At 37.0% G+C, this 16427-nt stretch overlaps 1 protein-coding gene across 1 annotated transcript in view; it reads right to left on the reverse strand.

Annotated features, from left to right (window-relative positions):
• The window catches only part of MRC1 (mannose receptor C-type 1), an 88691-nt gene that overhangs the window by 50117 nt on the left and 22147 nt on the right, over positions 1 to 16427 (reverse strand). Inside the window, exons 5-7 of the mRNA XM_036843396.1 lie at positions 9287 to 9400; positions 6013 to 6159; positions 1307 to 1492 (exon numbers count right to left, since the gene is read on the reverse strand). Coding sequence (XP_036699291.1) covers positions 1307 to 1492; positions 6013 to 6159; positions 9287 to 9400 — 447 coding nt within the window. The remainder of the gene's footprint in view (positions 1 to 1306; positions 1493 to 6012; positions 6160 to 9286; positions 9401 to 16427) is intronic.

Here is a 16427-nt window from a genome sequence, read left to right on the forward strand (position 1 = left end):
AAATAACTATAGCAATAAATATATAAGGTTCTCCTATTACTAGACCATATTATATATAAAGTAGAGCAAAATTTGCACGTTAGCCCTACAGCCTCTTAACTAATGTGTTTTCCACTGATTCACTTGCAAACTTTATTCCCTACTATAAGTATCATGCCATCTATGTCATGATATTATTCAAATACATTGGTTCTGATTACATTATTATCGTGTAGTCCAGATGCTCCAGGGTAGGTAAATGTAGAATAATCAAGAAATTATTTATGGGCTGTAGCAGAATATCATCATCACCCTACCAAACTCAGTGAGGAGAGCGAAGGAGAAACGATTCCATTCAGCACTGGCACTCAGAGCAGCAGTGTTGGGGATATTTTCCATCTTTCTCTGAGACTACTCTATTTTTCTCGTCTATTTGTTCATTGTTTTTTTCTTCTCCCCTATCCCCGCTCCTATCAGTTTTCAGGCAGGAAGTGTCAGGAAGCAGTCCCCACCATCACCACCATCCATTTCCTCTTGTTTTGCTCTCTGGAAATGAAAAAAGTCCAGCTATTCTGCAGTCTCATAAGTGGAAGCAGAAAATGGTCATCATTTAATCAGCAAGTACCACCGAGTGCCCGTCATCATTACTTCCTTCCTCGCCCTCCTCCTCTTCAGGATAAGCATTCCCAACTCGTTTTACTCACTTTTTAAATGTTTTTGATAGGGCCAATCTTTAAAAACTTTACAATATTTAGTTACTGCATTTTCTCTTTGTCTCTTATAGTCCTAAAATGGAGATGCAAATTTCTTTAAAAGCTTTAGGCCACCATCTAACCACTCCAGTCAAATAAATTCTTTCTTTCTCTGCTCATCGTTCTAGCAGCCTTAGCTAGATTAATAAAGAAAATACAATTCAAAGGATGAGATGGTTCATTTAGAGACCTCTCCTGTGAGACAAAATATGGGCCTTAAAAGAGAAAATACGTCCATACACACAACTAATTCCAACTAGTGAAACACTGTTCACAAATTTAAGGTAGACTGCTCTGAATCCAGATTATATATAGAAACACAGGATTTTTAAAACTATGCATAAGTTGATTCCGTATTAAAAAAACTCAAATGTTCTCTTAGTGGTAAAAATTCTTTAAATTGTTATATAATTTTAATATTTTAGGCATGATTAATATTTGTTACTGAATTGTCCATTGAACTGTTAACTTGAATTTATTAGATTATTAGATTGAACATTTATGATTAAATTTTCCAAAGATGGGTGGTAAGTCAGGAAGATGAGAATCAAGTGTATTACAGATGAAGTTCTTACCATAGCCCAGCTGGGAGATAATGAAGTCAAATTCCTCGATGCTGTGGATACTTGCTAGGTCACCGCCTTCCTTCCTACATGCAATCAAGGCATCTCTTTGGATTTTCTTCTCTTCTCTGTAAATCTTGTAACATTGACCTGCATACGGCCACCACTGACTTGGACAGTTGGTAGGCACATCACTTTCTAGAAAAAAAAAAGAGTTTGGAAAACATTTAAAAGGAGCTTTTTTTTATTGTTTTCAAAATTTTTTAATTTAATAATATTTTCTATCATTCTCTATAGGAAACAGTCATAGTCATAGGCAAATATAGCTAATATTTATTTTTCCATTTTTTGGCATAGGTATTCACAAAAGATAGACGAGATTGTGTTTGCTTTTAGACTAAAGATGATATGGAAGTCATCTTTCATTTTAAAATAAAGCCAGATGAGAAATCTGTTCTTATTTTCAACTGTACCTACAACAAGGCCACAGTAAGATACAATAGATTGTCTCATTTCGTCTGCATTTTATCATCGGCAGACCTGTCCTAAGCATGTTCTATAAATACTGGAAGCACGAGAGCTTTGTCATATAATGTATTCATTCCTCAAAAGATTTCAATTTACCTCTATTCTACGGACATTAGGAAGCCATCCATTCCTCAGAGGATGGGCAAGACTCACAAGGCAGGCAGGAGAAAGACGTGCTGACACAGGGCCTAGAATGGGTGGGGGGCAGGAGGGGGGGGTCACCGAGGAGCTTCTGAAACCATGGCAGTGTGAGCCGGACACCTGTGCCTTTGAACTAACCCATTGCCGCGGACTTGCTCCCAAAAGATGACACATAACAGTGCAGAAATCACAGGGACTTCGATTCCAGAGTCTTTCAGGCAAAATCTGAATCTGCCACAAGCTGTGTGATGTTGGGCCAGTCACATCACATGAACCAAACTATCCATGTATGTAAAACATTGTAAATAATATTAATACTAGTACTAATATTAAACTACCCATCCTCACTGCGTTCTTCTGCACTTGAGATAATACGACTGTAAATTACAAATACGACAACAATGTTTATTTAATCAAACGAGTAACAGTGACCAATGTCCTGATTATTGCTACTAGTAGTCAGGGCCAAATTTCATGACCTTGACTATACATTACAAACATGCACTGACAGTAATGAGCTAGGGGAAGTGACAGTAACAACGTTCGAAGGCAAGAGACTCGCTTTATTCATCCTCATATAGGCCCTGAAATGGCACAGGGCCTGGCACAGAGTAAGTGTCGTGAATCATTGGTCAAGAAAAAGAACTGAAGTTATATTTACTACACAACAGCTTATTATGACCATTTTATGGATATTATATCAAACAGCAATTGAGCAATATATCTTGCTTAAAGAGGGACTATATTGCCAAATGAATGTCAATTTCTATATTGAAGTTTGATACTAAATGTTCTCAAATGTGCTGCCTTAGTAAAGGTTCAGTATAGGGCACCTTTGTTATCCGTTTCATGTATCAGTTCCATAGTCTCTCAAAGTCTGGGAATGTCTGCATCACCTTTGTATAAAAGCTCAAGATTCTGTGTACAGTCGTTCAAGTAAATAGGCAGTCCTGAGATCCAAACACTGTATTATTATAACAGAAAAATGCATATTTTTAGAAAATCTATTCCTTCTATACAGTTCCAGTGGTTACCAAAAAAAAAAAAAAAAAAAAAAAAAGAAAACAGGTTAGTATCACTCTGGAGCCCTCTTGTGGGATATTTTAATTTTGCTGCTCAAGAAGCTGAAAATGATGCCAGCACATGCTGAGGGCTTCAAAAACTAAACAGATGCACTTTTAAAATATTTCAAAACATGAAAACAACCAATGAAGAGGTGTCCCCTGGGGCAGCCACAAAAAGTGGCTTATTCCTGTCCAGCAACACTGTCTGACTGAAATATAACATAATCCACAAATGGGAGCCACGTATGGAATTATAAATGGGAGCCACGTATGGAATTACAAATGGGAGCCACGTATGGAATTATACATTTGCCAGTTGCCATGTTAAATACAAGTCTCAAGAGAGACAGGTAACTTTCATTATAACAATACATCATAGTTAACCCAATATATCCAAAATATTATCATATCAATATGTAATCAATTAAAAAATAATGAGATCATTTACTTTTGTTTTTCATGCTATGTCTTGTGAGTCCAGCGTGTATTTTACACTCACAGCAAATCTCTGTTGGAACTAGCCGCATTTCATGTGCTCAGTGGTCACATGTGGTTAGTGGCTACTGAACTGGACAGTGTAGCTCTAGCAACCTAGGGATCATGGACGAACAGGGTGGCATTGCAAAGACAAACAGGGGACGAGGTGGAACCCTTGTCCGAGAGAGTCACCAATAATGTATGCTTCATAATCCTAACTCTGATATGCTTTTCCACGCTCTGGTTTATTTGAGTTTATAGAAAAGATAGAATGATTAATCCAGGAAGTATAGAGAAATTCAAAAACCAATGGGAAGTGAAAGTTAGCAAGTGAAGCAAGTAAGGCATGTAACCGAGCAGGACACTAGGGGGCCTTCCTGGGACAGACCCCCTCCCCCATATCCTCTGCTGTAGCTCCTCTCTGAAGTACCCAGATAATAGTATCTGATGGACATTTCCTGAGTTGTTTTACAGATGCTAAAACCACCACCAAATGGAAGAAATTAACTACTTGATGATCATGAGCGTGTTGGCACCTAAGGATTGATAACATTAACCCCTGGGACACTGCCCTGTTCCCTCACCATCAACCAATCACAGAATTGTGCACAAGCTGATCACATACCCTGCAACCCACCTCCCTCACCTGGCCTTTACAAATGCTTTCCTGAAAGCCATAGGGGAGTTCAGTGTTTCGAGCACTAGCTGCCCTGGACTCCTTGCTTGGCACCTGCAATAAACCCTGCAATTCCCTTCACCACAAGCCGGTGTCAGTAGATTGGCTTTACTGCACGCAGACCAGCAGACCCAAGTTTGGTTCAGTAACAGGCATAGCAGAGAAATAAGAATAATGGACTGAGTGCTTGACAATATGAACAAACATTCACAGGAAGAACAAGTGTTAGTATCTCCACTTAATAGATAGGAAACTAAAACTGGGGGGTTAAGGAACAAGGCCAAGTTACAGAATTCTGTCTCCTTACCTCAGATATGATAAAACCACCATTCTCCTCATCCCCTAAGTGGTAATTCCAAATCTTCTGAAGAAGAATTATATGAGCTCTTCCAAGAGGGAAGGATTATATCAGTACCATTTCTCGTATGGGAGGAATAGAGGAGATGAAATACAAAAATGACTGAGGTCTCCCTGAGGCGTGCCCACAGCCATAAGGGTGACCCTGTAAAGTATAATCAAACCCAATAATGGGACCCTCATCTATATCCATTGGAGAGCTCCGCCATATTTGTATCCATTAAAATGGCAAACACACCCACTCTTTGATCTGGCAATTCCACTTCTAGGAATAATCACACACATCAAATGACATATGTATAAAGTTACTCACTGCGGGATTGTTTGCAATAATAAAAAATTGGAAGTAAACTGAAGTTCCATTAATAGGTGACTGGTTAAAAAAAACATATGGTGTCTCCCTGCAATGGCTAATGTACAGCATAAAAATGAACGCAGAAGCCACCTATGTACTGTATGGAATGATACCCAAAATATTTATTAAGTGAAAAAAGTAGAGCAAAGTGTATCATATACTGCCATTTGTATAAAACAGACAAAAGAATTACAAACATATTTATTCATATATCATAGAATAACTAGGTGAGAATATACACACAGACACAGTTATTCAGAAAGGAACTGCAAATTTGAAGTAAGAACTGGAAGAAATTATTAATATTTATCATGTTGTACCTTGGACTTTCTAGCCATGTCGATCATATTTTAAAATAAATGAAATTGCTTTTAAAAGTCAAGGAGCAAAAAAAGTAAAGAATGCCACGCTGTCAGATTTTCCAAGCAGAATATATATATACATACATAAATGACCTTTAAGTATTAAGTGTCTCTCCAAAAACAGCTGATGGTGAAAAAAATGTATCACTAGTTAGTTTGCTTTCTGTCAATTTGAAGAGAAAAATGCATTCTGGGCTTAGTAGCTTAATTCTTCTATAAAATTATAATAGAGAGCATAATTGCATTTTTTTTCCCCGCTGGTCTAGCCTATATATAAAATTCAGTGACTACTTCTAGGATGTTTTATTCCATTTTGGTGAAGACTTCAGTGTATATGTTAAACTAAATAACACTGGCGCCCAGATAGGCCATTAAATAGTGAGGACATAATAAAAACATCCCTTTCAGATACTGATTTCCTAGCTTGGATTCCAGTTTTGTCACATGTGCGAGTTTTTTATATCCTCTGAATATCTTTTTCCTCATCTAAAATGTGTGAATAATAATACTTACCTCATAGGGCAGCTGTGAAGGTAAAATTTTTATTAATGCTGTGTCAAAGGCTTTGCTCATGCCCAAACACTCCAGAACACTCAGGAAAGGTTACCAACCAACAAAAAGACATTCTGTAGGAACATCATTAAGTTGATACCATAAATGATCAACAAAACCTGTCATTGCCTGCAGTTAGGACTAGACTGTAATTTGATCTTTAAATTATAATATTTTATACACTTCAGATCAAATAGATCACTTACCTGAGGGGATAATAAAAGAATTCAAAGTTGTGTTGCCCTTTTTACAAATATAGCCTAGTTTCTGAACACATTGCAGATTTTCCCATTTAGCACTTTTCCCGGGATTTAGTGACACACAGCTTTTTCCTGGTTCTGCTGATGGACTTCCTTTGGGGAAAAGAAAAAATAAAAGGGGGACTATTATAGGAATTACAAGTAGATAGACCCCCCAGAGCCTCGTGTGTTTATTCTTGGCATTTAATGGATCCCCACCCTTTCTGCTACACATTCACAAATAAATATTTACTGCCTGCAGAGCAAAAGACATGTTGCGTGTCTATTTGTTTTCTCATTGTTGGATCATTCCAATACCTGAAATGTTGATTATATAAGTTTACTTCTTTGAAATAACTTTTTCCCCACAATATCAAACGATAAAGCTAAACCTTAAACCCTGAACAATCTTCACACTGGGTTATTTTATGTATGATAGGGGAGTAAATAACAAAAGAATACACGATGTTCCAAATCAGCCGTATTCAACATTGTCGATACCTCCCCCAAAACCTAAGTCAAGCTAACTGTGAGGACCAGCCAGAGAGTTTCTGGACATGGGAAAACTTCCTCCAGTTAGAAAGAAGAGGCAGGAAAGAAGGCAATGGGAAGAGAAAGAGAAGGAACTCCCAGAGCTCAGACTCTCTCTCAAGATTTTCAACTCAGCCTACTGAAGAATAGTTTTAGCAGCTAACCTCTCATCTCATTGCTTACTGGAAACTGATTAAAGAACCAGGTCAAGTCAGCTTTCTTAATGCAATCGATACATGCATCGATACCCACATTTCTCATGCTTTTCCACCACTTTAATAAATGATTTTGAAACCAGTGCTCTAAAAACTTGCTCCATCTCACAAGAGAAGACAGGGTGATGAGTCACATTTTGCCAATGATTCTGCTTTGTGACCTCTGACATGTTTACGACCTGGACCTGGACCACACTTTCCCTTCCCGAAAGATGGGAATCACATCACCTGCTCCATAAAGGCTTTGTCAAAAATTTTTGGAAGTTGCTTGAATAGCACACAAAGAAAAAATTGTTAGTGATAAGGATAAAGATGTTTTTTAAATGTGTTGATAGTATGACCAAACTTCCAGTATAACTGAACTAACAGATAAGGTACCAGTACTAGAAAGAAACTTTCGGAAACAATAATGTATTTTACAGCTAACGGTTATTATTTAATATATGAGCTGGTAAATCATAGTAATACAGTTATTTATCAATAGAACACCAATACCTACTTTAATATATCAACTCTTTGTCTTTAAATGGTTACTATAGTTATATATTTGAATTCACACTTCTATACCATTTGTGTAAAATATCCTCACTTCAAATATAGATGTATTTTAATAGATGCTTTACTTGGTAAGTACTCAATTGAAGGCTGATTGAACAATTTATACAATAACAACTTCTAATGTTCTACAAGGTTTCTAATTTTCATTTGAAGAAACTCTCATATTATTTCAGAAGGTGATTTAATTTTGCACCTACTTCTCAGGAATTGGTTTAATAAGGAAGGACATTTCTTTTCCTTTCTCATTAATATTCCAATTTTATTCCGCACTTTCACAGAATCTAGACCCCTCAATTTTCTCACTGAACTCTCAGAATGCAAGTGGTTAAATATTACAATAATCATCACTTAAAATTGAGTAATAAATAAAATGATCTGCCTACAATAATTAAGCAGCAAAGAATAAACTCTAATCCCCCAACAAATGATTATTATTGCCTAATGATGTGACTAAGCCAACTGGCATTCTCCAATTTAGTGTGACTGAGTCAGTAAGCAGACAAATCAAATTCTCACTCATAAATAGCACACCTTATATTCCCTTGCAGCAGTGTTTACTTACCATATTCCAGAGGAAAGCAGAGCTGACTCTTAGTGACAGCCTTGTAAACATCATGCATTGAAGGGGTACATTGAAAGTCAAATTTCATAGTAAAATCTAATCAGTTTAAACCAACGTATATCCTCTAAAAATTCCCTCTCATGTTTTAGCATATTCCGAATATTACCTATTTATTTCAAAGTTTTTCTTTTTCTTTTTAATACCATAAGTCGGTAACATGGAAAACGGAGAGTATAATTTTCTAAGCCAAATGCAAAAACCTTTCGATGGCTTTAAAAAAGAAGTCTGACCATATGAAGAAACACCACACCAGTATTTTCCATAGCAGAACTGGTAAATGAAAATGTGACCCATCCTTTCCCACACCCACGGCAGACATCACTAATCCTTACCTGCACACTTTCCTAATAAATCAAGATTAGTACAGGATGGGGCCTGGGTTGGGAGTGAAGAATCATACTCAGTAGAGTGCCTTAAGCAGCCACTAACAATGGTTGGTATTGGTGAATAAGATGAAAACTTTTTGTCATCATTGGTCCTTTTGTTTTCTCAGAATAACTTCTGTATATGTAAAACATCTTTATCATCTAGTCTCCTTTTATGTTCTGTTACCTCTATGTTACAACAATATAGAAATAATTAGCTCAGAGCATTTTCTGTCCTCCAAATAATGGGAAAGCCGTTGAAGTCTTGATCATCCCCTGTGTTTTTCTACAACTAAACGGCAAACTGTCAACAAAACTGCTCATGAATGATGATACTAGTACGGAATATTACAATCTGTGGCTTGTATTATTTTTAATCCAACTCTAGTCGATTAAAAATAGGAGAAAATGGCGTCAACGTAGACCTTCAGATCATTATAACGATGACAGAAATATTGCAAATATCTCATGGCTCAAGATAATGAGAAATTCTCCAGCCCAAAACAATTTAAATTTCTTAAATTCATAGAGTGTGTGTAGACATAAATAAATATGTATAAAATCTTTGAATATGCTATGTAGCATTATAATATTATATATATATATCATAAATATAAAATCAAATTTTTGAATATAATACCTAGCAAATCAAGGATGCTCTGAGAATATATATTTTAACAGAGTCCTCTATTGACGTGTGTGATTATCCTTCCAGACAAGTCCTTTTCCCAGAAAGCTGGAATAACCTTTTGGTGTTAGAGTATTCAAATCTAGTTGGCAGGTTTCAAAGCAAGGTAAGAAATAAACTGTACTTGATGAAATCTCCCAGTTCTTCTCTTTGAGATCTACATGTGAGCTGATGAAGGTCTCCATGGTACCTAGCTAAGTTAAATGCAGACGAATTCAACCCGCTTAACCCCACCAAGTTAATCAGATGAGCTTAACCCTACCTGGTAACCAGTTCAAATATCGGAACGGACTGCCTCCGCTCCACTGCCATCCACTGTTGAAACTCAGACTGTTCAGTCCAATCCAGAGTCCTGAGGTCAAGGAACTGGTTAACCCTTTACGACAAAAGCAAAACAAAAACAAAACTGACATTCAGAAAAGATGGTGAAATCAAATTCAGAATTAGGTACTTGAATCAAAATGTACTAGAGAGAAGTAATGAAAATCATGCCAAGCATGTCTCCTTTGAGCCTCCCATCAGGGGGAAGCAAGTACAACCATTACCTCCATCGGCATGCAAAGAAACTGAGATGAGAACACAGATAAGCCAGGAATGGTCTTGCTAATTCTTGCTAAGGGTCTAACCCAGATGTGACCAGGCTTCAGCCCCCAGCATCTTGATGACTTCTGTAGGATCGTGTGAATGTGCTTCTAATTTGGAGAAGAATCTCTTTGACTATCATCAAACAAAAACATGTTTACTTCATTTTAGAGTAAAACTAAGATTTATTTTGTATCAAAGTCACCATTTTCTATCATAAAAAAGTTTAATACACATTTCAATCTATATCACTCTCATAAGTTATTACCCTGACCTCATATTTTAGAGCTTACTCTCAGAATTTTATTCGATGACATTTTAAAAAATCCATTTTTTTCCTCATTAAGATGATGATTAAAATCTAAACACTAAGTGCTTGTGCTACTATGAATAACACTTTACTTAGGCAGCTAATAAATCATAATTACAATGTTTCAAAGTCTGTGCTAGGCCTGAGATGCAATAAAAAACAAAACAGAAGCAACATGGACTGCAGCCCGCCCAGGTTAAACAACTCTAATGTGCTATTACGTATAACTTTATAAACCATGGATTTGCTGTTCTCTCTATATTCTTTTTAGTTGATTTAAAAGAATTAATGGAAAGGAAAACTATCCTTTGTCTTAAATAAAATACCAACCTGAAGTGTCTATAAACATAAAGGGTAATCATAAAGGACCACTTTATGTTTACTGTTCTCTAGAGGATATATTCCCCAGTCAGATCTTTTCAATGGTGAGAATAACCACTTACTATATTCAGGGCACTGTTTTCGCTCGTTTTCAATCCTCACAAACTCTAATTAGGTACCGCCATCTCCATTGTACAGATTAGGAATTTGACACCCAAAGAGTTTAGATGTCATGTGCAGAGTTGAAATTTAAACCTAGGTTCTTTTGGGGATTTAATTCCCCGACCAGGGACCAAACCCACGCCCCTGCATCGGAAGCACGGAGTCTTAACCACTGGACCGCCAGGGAAGTCCCTAAACCTGGGTTCTTATGACATCAAATCCCAGACCCTTTAGTTCTGATGCAACCAACTAAGCTATCCAAATTCACCGAAATTTTCCCCAATTTTTCATTAGCTGATATAGACACACATTCATGTCACAAATTCAAATGAAAGGGGATTACAGTGACTCGATGCCCCAGAATCATATCTCACATTTTTTGCTCCCCAATCCCATAAAAGCACAGATCACATTCTTGGAGAAATGTGACCTGAATGCTGTTAGTTTATTCAGCATCTGGCAGAAAGGCACTGACAAAGGGAGAACCCACTTAAGGATATTGACTAGGTTGATATTGATTAGGTAGGTTGATGCTTAATGAACTGAACTGAATCCAATACTGGAGTTATTGACTGAAAAGTAAACCCTATTGTGTAATTTCTTTCAATAAAGTAATAAAAACGGGATGAAATTAACTACTAGCATGTAAAAAGTCAGTGAAATTTAATTCAGATTCACTTATCTTTATCAAGTGTTCTAGAAAAAAAAGTCTGAGTTAGTACAGCTCTTGCCCTTAGGTACTTTATACACCTTGAGAGGTATCTCGTCCAGTGCCTTCATTTTACAGATGAAGACACTGAGGACAGAGAAGTTAAGAAACTTGTGGAGAGTGAAACAGAGGATTAGTAAATTAGGACTTGCACCCAGAGTTCACTTTGGTGTTTCCAGTGAATTCAACCCTTGTTTAAATTAAATTTGCCTGTGAGTTACTATTATTGATATAATACACTTTCCAGATAAGTTTAGATGTTAGAGCACCTTTAAGTAAAGAACCATGAACTAAAAAGATATTTCTGATAAATGTCATCCCTCCCCAAACAATAGCCCATGGCAGAACTCACTCTGGTTACCTGTGAAGACTCAGCATTTGGTTCTCCAAAGTTGGAATTTTACCAAAAAATAAAATACTTATTACAAGCTATGTCAAGGAAATGACATTATCAAAAGGGAAAATCTTAATATTTCTTTAGTCTTAAATCTCTGCAATGAGCATCATCGACTATGACTGCATTCATTAAAAAGAAAATACTGATAATGAAGTGATAGAAATTCATTCATAGTAAATCAATTTTATAGTTATTCATCTCATTGATGGTTTCCCTTTAGTTTATTAATTATTTTACATAGTTATTAAAACTCTTTTGAGTACTAAACTATTACTTATGTCTTTTTAGGGTAAATTAAAGAAACCAACAAAAACTGCCATCTCACCTCATTCATGTAAATAGATAACTTATAAGGTGTCAGGAGGAGATGCCTGTGTACTAGTCTGTACCTTAGAAATGTCATTCTGGGATCAGTGTCATGTTGATACTATATTTTATGTTAATAGTTATTCTATTAAATACCACTGAACATTGATTTTTTCATAAATTATTTTTCTTACTGAAATATAGTTGACATACAATATTACATTAGTTTCAGGTATACTACATAGCGATCTGACATTGCATACATTGTGAAATGATCTCCACAATGTCTAGTAACCATCTGTGCCCATACAAAGTTATTACAATATAATTGACCATATTCCTTATGCTGTGTATTATATCCCCATGACTTTGCTATATAACTGGAAGGTTGTACCTCTTAATCCTCTAACTATTTCACCTACTCCCCAACCCGCCCTCCCTTCTGGCAGCCACCCATTTGTTCTCTGTATCTATGCATCTGTTTTCATTTTGTTTTGTTTTCTAGATTCCATACATAAGTGAGATCAAGAGGTATTCATTTGTCTCTGACTTATTTCACTTAGCATAATACCTTCTAGAGTCACCCATGTTGTCACAAATGGCAAATTTTCATTTTTTTCTGGTTGAGTAATATTCCATTGTGTGTATGTATATATATACCACATCTTCTTTATCCATTTGTCTATCAATGGACACTTATGTTGTATCCATATCTTGGCTATTGTAAATAATGCTGCAGTGAACACTGGAATGCATATGTCTTTTTGAATTAGTGTTTTTGGTTTTTTTCAGGTAAATAATCAGAAGTAAAATTGCTGGATCACATGGTAGCTCTATTTCTAATTTTTTGAGGACCCTCCATACGGTTCTCCATAGTGGCTGCACCAGTTCACATCCCCACTGACAGCACAAGAGGGTTCTCTTTTCTCCACATCTTTGCCAACACTTGTTATTTGTTCTCTTTTTGATAATAGCCACTCTAACCGGTGTGAAGTGGTATCTCACAGTGGTTGTGATTTGCATTTCCCTGATGATTAATGATGTTGAGCATCTTTACACGTGTATGTTTTCTTTGAGAAAATATCTCTTCAAGTTTTTTTGGTTTTTCTCAGGCTTTGGGGGTCTATTTTTGATGTTGGGTTGTATGAGTTCCTTGTATATGTTGGATATAGCTATTCCCCAAAATCAAATATTCTGGTATGTTTTAAAACTTATAATAAAATATGCATATCTAAGTTTTCAAAACTATGAAGTTTTGAACAGAACTGTAGGAATAAATAAATTAGATTTTGCCTGAGATTGCTTAATTAAATTACTATGTTTGGCATGATGAGAAAAGATGATCACTCTTTAAGGAAATTGTCCTTTGAGACTCTCCTTATCTACTCTAGGTACTCCTAGGCTTGTTTTGAAGAATTAAATTAAGTAATACTTCTTAAAACAGGGCCTAATACACAGTATATGCCCAATAAATGTAAGCTATTGCTATTATTAATATTATTATTATTGTTATTACTCCATGTTGAATTCAGGTTGGCAAAAAGTGTGATTTACAAACAAATTTCAAGCTTTGTGTTAAATATATCACTTAAAGCTGATGAGTGTCGTCCACAATTTTTTCTCTAATGTGTTTGTAATTTTATAAAGAAGATGACCAAATTTTTTTAGTATTATTACACAAAGCATCAATTCCACATGCTAAACTTTTTAATGTTGTAATTTTCCTGCATGTATCGTCTGAAACAGTTTATACCTACTTTTGAACTTAGTTGTAGTAGAAGACGTATTACTGTCCAATAGTACACTGTATTGTTCTTTTCTATACTGTGGTCCAATTTGTTCTCCACCCAGCACCATATGGAAACTGGCAAAAACAATCAAAGTAACTAGCCAATTTCACTTCCTATATCTTATTTCAGTTCTATAATCCTAATCCTGCACATATGTAGTTATAAATCTGATTCAGGAACTGAGGATTCAATAGGGTGCCCCAATATTTTTGAGGGTAGAAGAAGAAGAGATGATGAACTGACTCTGGGTGATATAAGAATTGGCCGCTGGGTAGAAGCCGTTAACCCAGCAGATAATGTGAAATCAGACTGCCAGTTTAGAATAAATTTACTGGAGCAAGGAGCTGTTGACATCTAAATTAAAGGTTCTCTTTAGTGCTTTGGGGGCCACCAGATCCTTGCTTATTTTTAAGTGAGACCCAGGCAGAGCGTAATGGAAAGACAGTGCTGAATTCCAATTCAGTTATTTTCTGAACATGCGGCATTAGGCACAATTCCTAACTTCTCCCTCCTAATCTGTTATCTATAAAGTGGGGACAATATTACTCATTTACAAGGTTGGTGTCAGCTTTAGAAATAAAGCTCAGTGTCTGACACACAACAGCTGTTTAATAAATAACAGCTAATTTGATCTCAGAGTCATAAGAGGCTTATATCTTTTTGAAAAATGAAACTTACTACTCAAAATTCTCACATAAAAGAAATCATATTTTAAAAGGGTAACTATGTGTGGTTTTTAAAAAATGTTAGCGCCCTATTTTCCAGAATGGAGTAGATGACAATCCTTCACTCACACCAGGATTTTCTAGTCTTCCCCAATATACGCCAATAAATCCCAAATGTCATGAATATCTTCCCTCTAGAAAACAAAAGTCTGGTTTATTTTTTAAATTCCCCGTCAGACTTTTTTTGTCCCCTAATGCATGACATTTTTGACTTAAAGAAAAGCAGGAAATATTACAAATCTCATTCGAGAAGTCATTCCTACCCGGATTTCAGTTAAAATTTGCTGACTGAAATTCCGGAGGCTTGGATAAGATTCAAATAAGTATCTGAGGTGAACTCAGCCTCCCAATGTCTTAGGGCTTGTTTGCGCTCCTGGGGACACAGTAATAGCCCTTGCTGATTAGAGAAGCATTTCCTGCAGCCAGAAGCCTGATAGCGGAGCCAGGAATGAGGAAGTGAGTGGAGGGCCCAGAGATGCTGCCCTGCTCACATAGCCCTTCCCCTAGCAACTGGGGAAGAGTTCACAAGTAACCTGTGCTCCGTCCCTTGGCTTCCAGAAAGCCAGAAAACAAGCAAAACTCAGGAGAGTCAAGATAACACAACCCGCAAACAGATTTCTTAAAAAAAAAAAAAAAAAAGCCAAGTGAAACCATTTCAACTCTGAGTTTTCTCTAACCCGTGCAAGCCAGCACAAATCACACCAGGATTGTCTCAACTCATTCTCTCTCTTCCTTAATCACCTACATAAATTTTGTCTTATCTCTGTCTCTGTTTTCCTCTCTTTCTCCTTATTTTTACACATGGCTGCAAATATTGGTCCCTCTGTACTTTGCCCCAGTACTGCATACAAAGGTCCCAAGGACCAACACAAAACAGAATCACTGGGCAGATGGAGACATAATCCCATCTCTGAGTTCACGAATGCCCATAGTGAGGTCGTATTGCTTTTCTATTGTCAATCTCTTTAATGATGGCCGAAAGAAAATGCTGGCTTGCAGACTATACTGAAAGCGGAAAATTTTTAAATGTTATACTTGGTACAAGAAAGATTTCATTACAGTGGAGCTAGTATTCATGATGTAGTCCTCAGAAATGGCCTAGAAGTAGAAAAATCTTTCTTACCTAATAACGCTTTGTGTATTTCACAAGGTGGTGCTAAAAAAAATTCATGTTACATTCTTTTCTGCCCAAAATAGAATGCAATCAACATCTTCAAATTCAATGAAAAAATAATAACTTATAGGAGAAGTGTGTTCCAATTAATGGAGAGGATCATCCGAAAAGAGCTGGAGAAAGGGAATCCCAGGTGATGAGACAAGGCTGGGGGCGGCTCTGTCCCTGGTACCAGTTCACACACACTCTCCCACTGCAGCATAGCAGCCTCGGGTAATCGCCCCCATGGTCCCCCGGCTTCACAGAGCTGGGGCCCAGGCAGTCAGGCTCCTGAGTCTATGCTCCTTACTCCTGAGCTCTGCTGCCTGCTGTCCCGGCAGATGCAATCTGTAGGCATTGCTGATACAGCAGGTACTGTACACAGTGCTTTGCCAAGTGTGGTCCCCATCCACTTGCCCTAGAATCACCTGGAAACTTGATAACATGCAGATTCCAGGACCCCACATCATACCTACTGATCTACAGTCTCTGGGGTTTGCACCCAGGCAGCTTCGCTTTAACAAAGTTCCCTGGTGATTGATAAGCAACTTCACACTTAAGAACCACTGTCTTCTCGCCATGAACTGACCACGGGTCCAAACGTGAGGCTGAATTTCTAAATAATGGTTTTTCTTGTGTTGCATCCTCATTTGTCAGTCAGCAAACATTCTTTGAGACTGTCTTCCCAGAAGGTTCTGTGTGAATCTCGTTAGGGGTGGGGAGGACATACATATTCACAAGACAGTCCTCACTTTCAGCCATCTGCCCTCAAATCCATTCTCCACACAGCCTTCAATTTGCTTTTCTCATGGCACTTAACTGTAATTTGTATTTATTTGCTCATTTTCTTGTCTATGTGTTTTCCCCACTGGACTTTAAGCTCCACGTGGACAGGACACGGCAGGCTTTGGTCACCGCTGTGTCCCCAGGAGCTAGCACAATGCCTCA

The sequence above is a fragment of the Balaenoptera musculus genome, chromosome 2, assembly GCF_009873245.2.
Source record: "Balaenoptera musculus isolate JJ_BM4_2016_0621 chromosome 2, mBalMus1.pri.v3, whole genome shotgun sequence".
NCBI classification, from domain to species: domain Eukaryota; kingdom Metazoa; phylum Chordata; class Mammalia; order Artiodactyla; family Balaenopteridae; genus Balaenoptera; species Balaenoptera musculus.